This window comes from Cavia porcellus, unplaced genomic scaffold, assembly GCF_034190915.1.
Source record: "Cavia porcellus strain 051 isolate PalLab524CR breed Dunkin Hartley unplaced genomic scaffold, mCavPor4.1 scaffold_9, whole genome shotgun sequence".
Taxonomy (NCBI): Eukaryota; Metazoa; Chordata; class Mammalia; order Rodentia; family Caviidae; genus Cavia; species Cavia porcellus.
The window spans coordinates 6,165,610-6,179,627 of record NW_026947492.1 but is presented as its reverse complement, the minus strand read 5'-3'; the positions used below and the strand labels follow the sequence as shown (position 1 = coordinate 6,179,627).

The 14,018-nt window shown below is 40.7% G+C and overlaps 2 protein-coding genes and 1 non-coding gene across 3 annotated transcripts in view; 1 reads left to right on the top strand and 2 right to left on the bottom strand.

The window, feature by feature from the left end:
- Positions 1-451: 451 nt before the first annotated feature.
- Cldn25 (claudin 25) lies at positions 452-1,244 on the bottom strand. Its single transcript, XM_003472685.2, has one exon. It carries the CDS (start codon positions 1,085-1,087, stop codon positions 452-454), a length of 636 nt encoding a protein of 211 aa, XP_003472733.1. The 5' UTR covers positions 1,088-1,244.
- Positions 1,245-8,696: 7,452 nt separating this feature from the next.
- Positions 8,697-8,828, bottom strand: LOC111757704 (U11 spliceosomal RNA). Its single transcript, XR_002791988.1, has one exon. It is a non-coding gene; the product is annotated as a U11 spliceosomal RNA (small nuclear RNA).
- A 4,427-nt stretch (positions 8,829-13,255) lies between these two features.
- Positions 13,256-14,018, top strand: part of Zw10 (zw10 kinetochore protein) — a 44,009-nt gene continuing 43,246 nt past the window's right edge. Inside the window, exon 1 of the mRNA XM_003472820.5 lies at positions 13,256-13,453. Within this exon, the coding sequence (XP_003472868.2) occupies positions 13,349-13,453 (105 nt within the window). The 5' untranslated portion in view covers positions 13,256-13,348. The remainder of the gene's footprint in view (positions 13,454-14,018) is intronic.

Here is a 14,018-nt window from a genome sequence, read left to right as displayed (position 1 = left end):
TGCTCCAAGCCCGCTTGAGCTACCACAATAAGACTACAGTAGCCCTAATCGCAGCCTGGGGGCATTTTATGAGAAAATCTTAGCCAGAAATGCTCAGTGAAGCATTCCTGATCTCCAGAATCTGTGTAAAATAGCATCAGTCTGTTGTTTTAAACTGCTAAATTTTGGAACAATCGCTTGTACAGTAAAGAACAAACATGACACAATAGAATGACACACTATACATTTGTTGATGTCTAAAAAGTTCTTTTCAAAACAGTGACACATATTTTGACTTTAAATAAGAACAACAAGAGCAACACCAATGACAAAATTCCAGAAAATGATAAAGCATAAGGCAGACAGAGGATTCTATAAGCGTTCCTTTGATTGCAGAGATTCCTTGGCAGAAGTCAGTCCTAGATGTCCAGGTTTACAGGTCTCAGTATGAGGTGAAAAGACCATTTAATTCCTACACTACTGTCCAGGATTGTGGGGTTATGGAATCAGCCACCGAGAGAGAAGGCACATTTTCTTTTCTCATGCAGGCAGAAAAGATCAGGAGGAGTCCACCAACAGCCAGGAAAAGACCAGCAAACCAGCCCAGGAAGAGGGCAGCTCCAAACTCCCACCGTGGTACAAGCTGAGGGATTCCGTCATCCCAGAAATCTTGGACTATGCCATGAGCCACCCAGGAGACTGGAAAGATGACAGTGGCCGAGGCCAGAGCCTCCAGGATCCCTCCCAGGAGGCAGAGGCGGTCCTTGAATATCTCTGTGATCCTGTAAAGCTGGCAGCATTCAGACCCAAAGCCAGACAGCACAAGCCCCAGTAGTCCCAGGCCTTGGCAAGCTATCGTGAGCACGCGTGCTACCTGTAGCTCCTGGGGCAGAGACAAAAAGGAGTCGAAGTTCTTGCACACGATGCCAACTTCTTCTTGATTCACGCAGGTCCCCCAAAGCCCCATGGTCCAGGTTTCCATTTCATTCAGGTCCGTATTGAGAGTCTTCCACAGGGGCAGGACAATGGTGGTGCAGGAGCAGACCCAACCAAGGAGACAGAGGAGCAGTCCTCCGAGCTGCAGTGTCCCACGGAAAGTCCAGGCCATCGCTGCTCTGGCCACAGAGGCAGAAGAATGAGTGTGGTGGCTCAGGGCCTGGTTATCAGGACTACTTTTCCGGAGGCAGGCTTGGGAGAGAATTCCTGTGTTAGTGTTTTGGGCAGCAGCTGAGGCAGGTGTCAGGCGCTGGACAATATTTAGGTTTAGGAAGTGTACTCAAGGTTGGATGTGGCTGTGGATTCTGGGGGAAGGTCCCATGAGAGGCAAAGAGGCATCTGGTAGACTGTCAGAGTGTATTTGGTAAATAGATCTTTACAGTTAAAGTCCGTCCCCAGCTCTGAGATCACGAGGACAGTGCTCTGGGTACCTACACTGATACAATCTTTCTGGAGGGCAGTATGACTTCACGTCCATGCAGCCATGCGGGCTGTGATGCAACACCTTATCTTCAGGGATGTGTGTGTGTGTGTGTGTGTGTGTGTGTGTGTGTGAATAGTTTTCAAAGATTTATGAAAATGCCTATTAAAATGTTGCTAATAATTGTAAATATTGATTAATATTAGATAGTGTATGGTATGTAGGTGATGTATGTAGCCTGACTTTACTTAGAACTTTTAAAGATTTTTTTCTCTTAAATACTAAAATGAGGTTTCTATCTGTACTACCTTACACAGAGTATAAAAGATCTCCCCACCCAGGAAGAAATAATTTTATTTTATTTTAAAAATTAATTTTACTGGAACACTTTCACTTGCGTAATGATTACATTCATCATGGGGAATTTGTACCTGTGTATGTATGACATGGCTTCAGGTTTCTTTTTTCCCATCCTCTCGCCTCCCTTCAACCCTCTTCCCCTTCTTTTTTTTTTCCTTTTTATCGGTACCGGGATCGAACTCACGATTGCCTGCTTGCAAGGCAGGCGCTTATGCCTGCTGAGCTAAATCTCCAGCCCCTCCCCTTCTTCTTTACAAAAGTTCTGTTTGCATTCTTCTAGTTTCTTCCCCCTTTTCCCCACCTTCCCTTTCTTCTCTCCACTTCCTTCTTCTCCCTCCCGTTTGAACATTTTCTTCCTGATTCCCAGCATCTATCATCCATTTGGATCCTAGTTTATGCTTTCAGTTTCTCAAGAAGAGGAAAATATGATATTAAACATGTGTATAATTTATTCATTTAAACGTACAATCTCAAGGTGCATCTATTTGGTAAAAATGTCTCTAGTTTGTCCTTCCTTATGGTAAAGTAGTATGCCATCATATGTAAGAAAAAACCCCACATTTTCTTTATCTGTTCATCTGTGGATGAGCATCTAGGCTGCTTCTAAGCTGTAGCTGCTGCCAGCTGGGCTGCTGTAAACATGCATTTGCATGTATCCTTGTGGTGTGCTGCTTTTCCCTCCTTCAAGAAGATACCAAGAGGGGCTGGGGATTTAGCTCAGCAGCATAAGCACTTGCCTTGCAAGCAGGCAGTCGTGAGTTCAATCCCCCGTACTGATAAAAAGGAAAAAGACAAAAAAAAAAAAAAAAAAAAAAAAGATACCAAGAAGAGATTTGAATGTCTGCGTCAGATGGAATCTCTCATTTTAGTTTTTGGAATAATTTACATGCTGATTTCCATATTGGTTGCATTTATTACTGCTTGATTTTTTTTTGTTTTTTGTATCTGGGATTAAATTCATGACCTTATGCTTGCCAGGCAGGCGCCTGTGGTGCTAAATCCCCAGCCTCAATTTCTTTGTTAATATGTATTTATTTTTATTGATACATTTTAGATACATGTATTGATAATATAAGTCATAGGGAATTCGTATCCGTACATGACATATCTTGCTTCTTCTTTTTTCCCCACTCCCTTCCACCCCTCAAGTACAAAAGCTTTGTTTCCGTTTTCTCCTTCTGTTCTTTTTTCTTGTCCCTTTGTTCCTTTTCTCCTCTCCTTACATTTTTCCCCTTCTCATTTGAACATTTTCTTCCTATGTCCTAATATCTATTATATGTTTTGATCCTCACTTATACTTCTGTTTACAGTACTTAAAAACACGTGTCCTATGTGTTACACTTAAGAATATGTCCAGGTGCATCCACTTACCTAGAAATGTTTCCAGTTTATTGTTTTATGGCAGAGTAGTACCCCATCACATATTCTTTATCCAGTCATCAGTTGATGGGCATTTGGGCTGTATCCAAGGTTTAGCTTTTATAAACTATGTAATAAACATGGGTGTGCACATAACACTGCAGTATGATGCTTTTAATTCTTTCAGGAAGGTACCAAAAAGGAGACTGTCTGGGTCAAATGGAACCTCTAGTCCTGGTTTTTGTGGAATCTCCACACTGATTCCCAGTCTGCACTCCCACCAACAGTGGAGAAGGGCTCCTTTTCCCCCACGGCCCTGCCAGCATTGTTATTGGTTGATTTCCTGACAATGGCCATCCTTTCCCCAGTGAGATGCAATCTTAGTGTTGCTTTAATTTGTATCTCTTGAATGACCTGTGATGCTGAAGATTTTTTCATACGTTTATTTTCTTTTTCTGTTCTTTCATCTGAGACATGTCTATTCATTTTAGATGCTCATTTTTGGATTGAGTCTTTAAACTTGAGAGGTCTCATTTTTTGAGTTCTTTATATATTCTAGATAGTAGTCCTTTGTCTGAGGAGTGGTTGGTAAAAAATTTTCTCCACACTATGGGTTGTCTCTTCACTCTGGTGGGGCTTTTGGGGTCTTTAATGTAGAGTATCATGTCATTCACAAATAATGATAATTTAACTTCCTCTTTCCTATTCTTTTTTATTTTGTTTCTTTCTCTTGTCTAGTTGCTCTAGCTAACATTTCCAGAACTATACTAAATAACAGGTAGTGTGAAACAGACAGTGGAAATCCTTGTCTTGTTCCTGATTTTACATTAAAAACTTTCAGACTTTGTCCATTTGGTATGATGCCAGCTGTTGGTTTGTCAAAGATGAGTTTTTCTCATACTGAGATAAACGCCATTTATTCTAGTTTTCTGTAGGGTTTTTATCATTAATGAGTATTCGATTTTGTTAAGTACTTTTTCTGTATCTATTGAGATGATCATATGTTTTTCTCCCCTGGCTTTGTTAATATGCTGTATCACATGTATTGATTTGCATATGCTAAACCATCACTACATCCCTGGGATGAATCCTATGGGTCATGGTGAATGATCTTCTTGATTATTACTGCATTCTGTTAGCTCATATCTCACTGAGGATTTTTGCATCTATGCTCATTATGGAGATTGATCTGTAGTTCTCTCTTTTGATTTGTTTGGCTTTGGTGTCCAGGTCATGCTTGCCTCCAGGAATGAATTTGTGAGTATTGCTTCCATTTCAATTTCATTAAAGAGGGTGAGAAATAACATTATTAGGTCTTGCATAAATTTCTTGTAGAATTCAGTGGTGAATCATCAGGGGCTGGGCTTTTCTTTGCTGGTAGGTTTTTAATTACATCTTCAATTCCATTGACTGATAATGGTTTATTTAGAATGTTTATATCTTCTTGATTCAGTTTTGTTAATTCATATGTATGTAGAAATCTATTTGTTCTGCTTTCCATCTTATCCCTTCAAGCATAGCAGAGGGTTCCACATACACCCCTCATTATTCTACTGTAAACTTTTACTTTAGTGTAATAGTAGACACCTGGGTATCTCAGTGCCTTCCATGAGGGCAACAGGAAGCAATCTTTGTGCTTACCCACTTGGTATGATGAAAGACAAGATGTGTGCACATGTGTAAAAGTGGAAACTAGGATTTACACCCACATTATCCTCTGTGGAACAGATTTTAGGTTTATCTGTGCATCACAGAAGGTCTCATATACCCACATCACACCAGGACTTGTTTTGAAAAGCTTTCTTTTGATTTTTCTGGTAGTAGGAGACCAATTCTGTATAATGGCACATGAAAAAATCAGCTTTGTAAGTTTTGAAGGAAGTCAGAAGTGAATCATTACATTACTCCTGCATGGATAACGAATATGGTCCATTGGATGATCTACTATCAGTCAATGAATCAATACATGCTTTCATAACATGTATTGATGGTGTTGTGGGTATATAATAATGACATTGATGGAAATGTTGGGGAATGGGATGCAACCAAATGGAGCGATCCACTGTGAGAATTAGTCTGAAAATATAGTGACGGTCTTTGGAGGGGTGAAAGTATTGGACAGTACGCCAGCACTGCCATTCCAACAAAATGCTGCAAAATGTACAATGGCTGAAATCTAAGTAAAGCATTCTGTATGAGCAAACAGCTATATTAAAATGTGACACCTGTATTAAAATTATGAGGCCTCAGTAGCTGTATTGAAGCATTCATAGGTGTGCTGTGCTTAGCAAGGATTTCTTATGGTGATCGCAGGAATATAAAAGACTTATGGAAAAGCAATGGGTCACAATATGCATAAAAATTTATGTCCTTGTAGATGCAAAGCCTTATCATGCTTTCAAGTTAGACCTTCACCCTGGAACCCAGCCATCAGGTCCTTAATTGTATGGTAATAAGTCAAATGATGATGTGAACAGACTTGCGGCTCCCATCTCCCAAACTAATCAGAATGCAACAATCAATAATTGGCTTACCAGTTTCTGATTATTGTTAATTTTGCCAGCAGAGCGCAATTTGACCAGTGCAGGCAGGAACAAAGCAGAAATTCCCAGTGAACTGTTGTTCTGGGTGTAGTGGCGCATGTCTGTAATCCCAGAATTTGGGATGCTAAGTCAGAAGGATTGCCATAAGTTTAAAGCCAGATGGGACTACATAGTGAATTCAAGGCTAGCCTGGACTACATAGTGAGACTCTGTCCCAAAAAATAAAAATGAAACATTGCCATTTCAAAACAGAGAATTATACAGTATAATCTTTGGATTTCAGAAAAATTTGTATTGGCCTCTTAAATGTCAAAGAAAAACAAACTGATACTGCTGGGGTTAACATTGCACCATGGTGGAAATATTGATAGGGAAACCTAGGCAAACTAGAAGCCCAAGATGGAAACTTTCTACAACAAAACAAAACATTTTGTTGTTGAGTTATGCAGCAACAATGATGAACAAACACCCTGATAATTTACAAAGAAATTAACAAGTGTAAAATAGCATGGAAAAATTTTCTTAGAGGATTGAGACTGGTATTCAAGGGAGATCTTTTTTTTTTTTTTTGTCTTTTTCGTTTTTACCGGTACCAGGGATCGAACTCACGACTGCCTGCTTGCAAGGCAGGCGCTTATGCCGCTGAGCTAAATCCCCAGCCCCCAAGGGAGATTTTACAGCAGAGAAAAAGCTATGCCACAAAACTGTGGACCACACTAGGGAGCTGACAGGTGAATAGGCAGGTGCAGCATCCCAAAGACCTCCTACTGTTGTAAACCGCCTCCCCCCCAAAATAAGGTCCCATAAGATGAAAAACGGGGCAAGACCCCTGAGATGAAAAACAGGATGATGTCTCTTTTTTTTTTTTTTTTTTGTCTTTTTCCTTTTTTTATCGGTACCAGGGATCAAACTCACGACTGCCTGCTTGCAAGGCAGGCACTTATGCCCCTGAGCTAAATCCCCAGCCCCAGAATGATGTCTTTTTAAAAGAAGCGCTTTTATTTTAGCTGGCCCAGTGACACAGTGCAGATGGAATTTGCAAAGCTGTGCAACTAAGTTAGAATTTTGACTGATTTTTATAGTTCATTTATGATTAGCTCATTGATCATTAAGTACATAGTGATGAGAAACAGAAACAAGGTTCCCCTTTTTGTTCCCCTTTTTGAGGTAAGAGGCATCTCACAGTGGGTGGTTAGCCAATTCATAGCCCTTGGTGTGCCAATTCCAGAAACATTTGTCTCTCATAAAGGGAACAATGGTTGACACAGCATCATTTGTCTCTTACAAGGGAACAAAGGTTGACATAGCAAACAGGTTATTAAGGGGGGGGGGACGATGCATACAGAACAGCATGAAGACGCGGTCAGTTAATTTATAACAAATATATAACAATGTGGTCGGTGCTCCATGTACATGGTTACTAGGGCGATAAGCATAGAGCATAACACTACGACAACAGGAAAACAAAATGAAGTCGTTCGGGCTCTCCAAGAAGGGATAGGCAAACCAAATGTGCCAACAGTATAGGAGGTACTTATGCATGGAACATGCAATTTTCATGTAAAGACTGCTTTGGATAATTGAAGCAAAGAGTGTTTTTGTTGTAGAGTTCTGTTGGCATTTTCATTATAGTTCACATAGGTTATTATTTCTTTTTTTTTTTTTTTTTGTACTGGGGATCGAATTCACGTCCTTGTGCTTGTAAGGCAGGTGCTTATGCTGCTGAGCTAAATCCCTGGCCCCATAGGTTATTATTTCTGATGACACCTTTTAGGTTATGTAACCATAGAGGCAGCTGATGTGCAAATGTTGATGTCTATTCTCAGCACTCATACCACATTTAATATTTCATTTTATTGACATCTTATTTTCTTATTATTTAGGTGTGATAATTGAAGCAAAATTTTTTGTAGAGGGCTATTGATGTTCTCATTGTAGTTCACATAAGAATTTATTTCTGATGTTATCTTTTAGGTTTTGTAAGCAAGTGCAAACCTTATTGGAAAACACTGATGTTTATTCTAAATGTGCAATGCATATTTAGAATCTAATGTTTTATTTTATGATATTTTATTATCCTGTTAATGACACACTGCACAATATAAGAATCTCCTGATAAACCAGCATGATCAGCCACTTGTCAAGTGTGACTTACACAAAGGCAGGAAAGTAAAACACATGTGCTGTCAGTGTATATGGAACGCGCTGCTGTCATGTGTGAAGACTGCCTTGAGTGCAACAATTGAAGTAAAGAGTTTTTCTTTATTTTGGTACTGGGGATCGAACTCATGACTTTGCACTTGCCAGGCAGGTGCTTAGCTGTTGAACTAAATCCCCTGCCCAAGATTATGTTTTTTTAAACGTATGATATTTTCATTGTAGTTCTATAGAAATTTATTTCTGCTGTCCTTTTTAAGACTTTGTACACCAAAAGCCAGTTGATGTGAACATTTTAATGCTTTTTTATAAACAATAAATGTTAAAACTGCAATTACTTAATTTTTGTGATTTTCTTTCTTAAGTGCTCATTGCTTGATATAAAATTCATAAAATTAAAGTTAATAATTCACCAATAGAAATATTCTAAAAACTAAATATAAATGTGACAGTCTCATGGTTATACCACAAAATGACAAAAGTGCGTTAGGCTCCCAGGTTAGAAAACTAATTCTAAAAGTAGGTATTGATCTGGATTTCTGCAGGACTTGTGATTTCACCCTTTTCATTCCTAATTGCATGGATTTGAATCTTTTCTTATTTTTGGATAAGGTTGCTAAGGGTTTGTCAATTTTAATTAACCTTTCAATGCATTGATTCTTCATATTATTTTTTTAGTCTCCATTGCATTAATTTATGCTCTGATCTTCCTTGTATGAGCTTTGGGCTTGACTTCTTTTTCTAGAAGCTTGAGATTCAACATTAGGTTATTTGAGCTCCCTTTGTTTTTCTGCTAGGAGAATTCACTGCTATAAATTTCCTTCATAGGACTGTTTTCATTGCATCCTGTAAGTTCTATTTTTGTTGTTTTTATTTATTTTTTTTGCACCAAAACCAGTGATCACCATTTGCCCAAGACTAAAAAAATTATGCTTCTGATATCTTTGGATATCAATCCCTCACACAGAACAAGCAAGTTGCTCTATGTGTGCCACTCATGACAAGTCATTTTTAAATTGATTTATTGTATTTGATTATAGTTTTATTATAGAAACTGTCTAATTGCTTCTTTAATTCATCTGTGACTCATTAGTTGTTGAGAAGGGTGTTATGTAAGTTTTCAAAAGTGTATTCTTAACTCTTTTTTTCCAAATCCACTTTTATTTCAAGGAGAAAAAGAAGTAAAAAACTAAAACAAAATTTCAAAACACGTCAGAGGGCAACAATATACATTGCACACTGTCATCCCCAAATCATTCACCCAGAGCAGAAGACGTCTGCATTCAATTGTCCAAATAATTCCAGCACGAACCTTTCTCTTCAGTGAACTTGGAGAAGTCAGTAGTATAACTATCTTAACTATTTTTATATGCTTATACACATACATATACATAAACGTATGCGTATTTGTTTCAGCTTCTCACACTAATGAAACAATACAATGTATATGTATATTTTTATATACTTATACACAAACATATATATATATATATATATATATATATATACTATTTATCAAAGAGGCTTTCTTTCAGTGAATGTTCTTAGCACCTTTGTCAAACATAAGGTGGCTCAGTGTGTCTGGAGTTGTTTCTGCATCTTCTAATCTGGTCCAGTGATCTTTGGTCTGTTTTTTTGGCCAGTACCATGCTGTTTTTTTTTTTTTTTTTTTAATCACAGTAGCTTTATAGTATAATGTCAAGTCAGGGACTGTGATGCCCCCGGCTTTGTCATCCAGGATTGCCTTTGCTATTCTAGGTCTCTTCGGGTTTCAGATAAATTTTAGGATTGTTTTCTCTAATTCTGTGAGATATGCCATTGGAATTTTGAATGAGGTTGCACTGAATCTGCATGACAGTTTTGGAAGTATGGCCTTCACTCTATTGGTTCTTCCTATCCAAGAGCACGGGATGTCTCTTTCTTTTCTTTTCTTTTTTTTGGTAGTCTCTTTATTTTCTAATATCCTGTTCTATCTCCTTTTTCAGAGAACTATAGTTTTCAGTGTAGAGATCTTTTACATCCTTTGTTAGGTTGACTCCTTGGTATTTCATTTTTTTGGATGCTATTTCGAAAGCTGTTGTTCCCTTGATTTCTCTCTCACTGAGTTTATTATTCATGTACAGGAAGGCTATTGATTTTTGAGTGTTGACTTTGTATCCAGCTCTGCCACTGAATTTGCTTACTAAATCTACCAGTTTTTTAATGGAGTTTTTGAGCTCTTTTATGTAGAATATTACATCACCAGCAAATAATGATAGTTGAACTTTTTCCTTTCCTATCTTTATTCCCTATCAGTTTTGAAAGATAGTTTTGTGGAGTACATCGATCTGGGTTGGAGGTTGTTTTCTTTTATGGTTTGAGATACTTCACTGCAAGTTCTTGACGTTATGGTTTGTGTTAAGAAGACTGCTGTGATTCTGATGGGCTTTACTTATAGGTGATTTGTTTGTTTTCTCTAACAGTCTTGTGTTAAACTACTGGGATCTTGACTATTATGTGCATTGGTGTAATTTTTTAATCATGGTTAAGTAAATGGAAGGGAATTGAAATTATTCCACGCTTAACATCAGATCATAGAAATCAGTGGCAAAAGAAATCACAGGAACTTCATAAGCAGATGAAAATTAAACAGGAAAAGACTTCTGGGAAGATGGCAGAGCAGTAAGCAGAAGAGAAAACAGCCTCTCTGAGAGCCACTGTCCAGACACTGAATTATTGCATCCTGAGGACAAGAAGGAAGAAAGTGGGTTCCCTGGACCCAGGGAGAATCTGAAGTGTGATTGAAGCCCACAGAGAGAGTTAAAAGAACAACTTCAAGGAAGAAGGCCGAGGCAGCTAGCAGTGCCTTTGCCCTGAGGCAGGACTCACTGAATGAGAGGGGCTGCTCAAACCTACAACACGTGGTCATGATAACAGTGATGGCTGGTGACCCGTGAGGGCAGAGCTGGATGTGGAGGCCTGCACTGGCTGGCAGTGAGTGCAGAGGGCTAATTCCTCCCACAGGGAGAAAGTGATTAGCTGAGAGAGGTTTTGGAGATGGGCTGAGCACAGAATGCAGAACTGCTGCTGGCTCCATCCAGAAGCTCCCAGCCGCACTCAGACCTGTGGAAATATATTGGACTGTGGCAAGCCAGAGAGGCCTGCTGAGATTATCTGCTAACCCTAACCCTTCAGCCACCACAGTTCAAAGGGACACCTGTCGTCTTGGTTACTTTTTCGTTATGAGACAAAATACCCAACACCCAAAGTTAATGGAAAAAAGTGTATTTAGCTCACAATTTATAGAGGTTTCAGTCCATTAAATAATTAGCAGACTCCAAGGCAGGATGCTGTGAAACATTTATGGCTGCAGAAGACAGCAGAAACTGCAAGACCAAAGGGGGAGAAGCAAGCCTCCTTCCCTCTCATACTGCATGCAGGTTGTCTGCCCTAGGGCAGGTGCAGCATTTATACCCCAATCCCAGCACTAGACAATGAACCAATCACAAGTTTTAGATTCAGCCACCTTGGAAAAGGCTGCCCCCATAACCACATGAGGCTTTGAGGGACATCCAGACACAGATCATAATACCTGTATTGAGAGTAGTCCTGTTTTCACTTACATCCATAGTATGGGGAATCTTGCTAAGGCTCTGGCTCAGAGGCTCTTGGTAATTTTTCTAATTTTTTCCTCTTTGTCATATGATCTCCCTCATAGAAGGTATGGAAGTCTGACTTGTTCCTTCTCATACTTAAACTCCACAACCCAACCTAATAATGAAGTTAACATCCTAACACATTCAGCTGACCAGCTAGCTAACCAGCTAGAGATGAATTCTTTTCTCATTGTCTTCTGAAAGTTTTTTAAACCCCTTCTACCCAGCTAGTGAACCACAACATCCCAAGGGAGTTGAAGAGCACTTTATCTCCAGTAGGCAGGGCCCATAGTCTGGACTATGGAAGTGGTTATATGAAAATGAAGACCCCTCTCCCATAAAGAATTGGAGGGGGTATAATCTCTCAGAGGTTAATGAAGCAGATTAGGGCATGGCAAACCCACTAGGCAGGTGGGCATGACCTGTTAATCACAGAGATCCAGGAGACGCATGCCCAAGCCCTGCACATAGAACCACTCTCTGATTCTTCTCACAGGAAACTCAAGGCCAGCCTGGACTAAAAGTGAGTTCAAGGCCAATCTGAACTGGATAGTGAAACCGTGTCTCAAAAAGACAAAACAAACAAACAGAGCTACCAAGAGGCAATTGATTTGGTTTTCCAGGGATTCCCCCCCCCCCCCATAATATGGCTGTCCTTTAGCACTTCCGGTCTCAATACAGGTTTTATTTTTTTTTTGCTCCAGCAACAGGAAACTGTCTTTGTGCTAGTAGGATAAACAGACAGTCCTCATATATGTGAAACTGTCAGAGACAGATTGGTACCTACCTGACATTAGCTTTCGTAAGATCTTGTTTTGTTTTTTGAATGTAATTCTTTTCCAGGTACTGGTAATCAAACTCAGGACCTCAGACCTCACACTTGCCAGGCAGGAGTTGAGCCACTGAGGTAAATCTTCAGCTGTATATCTTTTTGATAAAACAGGAAATAACGGTTTAAACATAATGATACATGTTTATTGCAGAAAAATATAAAAGAATTATATATATATATATATATATATATATATATATAGAGAGAGAGAGAGAGAGAGAGAGAGCGAGCCAGACAGACAGAGCGCGCTAAAAATTATATTCACACTTCTGCAGTTCACCCTAATAAGAAATGTCTGGAATCTAACGGCCACCACTCTGAGATTCTCTTGTAATTATAGAGGCCAAGGGTAACGTATTGTCTCAATAAATTTAGTATTAAAGTATTTATAAAATTTTTCTCTTCCCAATGTATACATTTTCGGGCAGACTATTTTCAGGCATGCTATACTGTGACTATCTTGCACTACGCAATCTATTTTAATAATGAAACTTAACTTTTAACTTTACAGTTTTTTACTAAACTCATTTTTTTCTGGTTTCGGAGACAGGTCTTGCTGTGTAGTTCAGGATAGGACGGACTCTGAGCGATTCTCCGGCCTTAGACTTTGAAGGGCTCAGGTTACAAGCATGCACTAAGGCGACCCGGCTGCTGCGCTCTTGCCGTGCCCTTAATGAAAAAAGATCCAGATGGGACCCTTCGCTCTTCTGGCTAGATAATTTCCCAGACACACGCTCTGAAGCTGAGGGAGGTTCTGTCAGGACCGTTTATTAGATATAAACATTTCATTTCTCCCGGTGAAAGACTGGCCGGAAACGACGTCACATCTGAAAACAGCCAAGCAGGAAGTCGCGCCTCCAACGCACGCCTACTCTGGGAGCCCGCGCAACTCAGCCGGCGCCGCGCGGGTCTGCTGGGAGTTGTAGTACGGCATTCTCCTCTGCGCATGCGCCTCGCCCAGCCGGACTCTGTCTCCCAGCAGCCCTAGCGCACCAGCCGCTGGCGGGACGAGAGTGCCGAGCTGTCCGCTCCGGAGACCGCGGAGCTTCACGTCCCTGTTGCTGCGATGGCTTCCTTTGTCACAGAAGTTTTGGCTCACTCGGGGAGCTTGGAGAAGGAGGATCTCGGCACTCGAATCACTCGTCTGACTCGGCAGGTGGAGGAGATCAAGGTGAGGACGGTGCAGCTGTGGGTTGGCTGGAAAAGGACGCCTGGCGATGTGTGAGGGGACGGGAAAGGAATGGGGCTTGAGACTGGCGGTGGGTGACCCCCAGAAGGGGCCAGTCGGGGACTTCGCAGGGTGCGAGGGTTGAGGAATGTGGATTTTTGAGGTGGGAGCTTGGAGAGGAGTCCAGAGGACGCTTGGGGGACTGAGGAGGCCTGGTACTGGGGAGCGAGGAGCGGTGGCGGGGAGTGCTGGGGAGAAGGGTTGGGGGGACCGGGGACGACCGGAGAGAACAGGAGAGCGGGAGGTGCAGCTGGAAGCCTCGAGGTGTCTCGAGAGGGATAGAAAGATGGGATCAGCCACCCCGTGTAAGAGTGTCATCTCCACCCACTTCTCCCTCGGTGAGTGGATGTCATAGTTCTGGGATTGCACCATCCTCCTTCCCAAACATTTTCCCCTCCCCATAGGTTTTAAAATGGACTTCATCCTTAGACCGCGGAGGCTACGCTGAGTGTCATAAAATTGCCAGTGATGCATACGTGGACCTGCTGCACAGAACCGTGTTCAGTCA

Coding starts and splice junctions, on each gene's coding strand:
- Cldn25 (XM_003472685.2), bottom strand. CDS start 1,087: ATGGCCTGGACTTTCCGTGGGACACTGCAGCTCGGAGGACTGCTCCTC.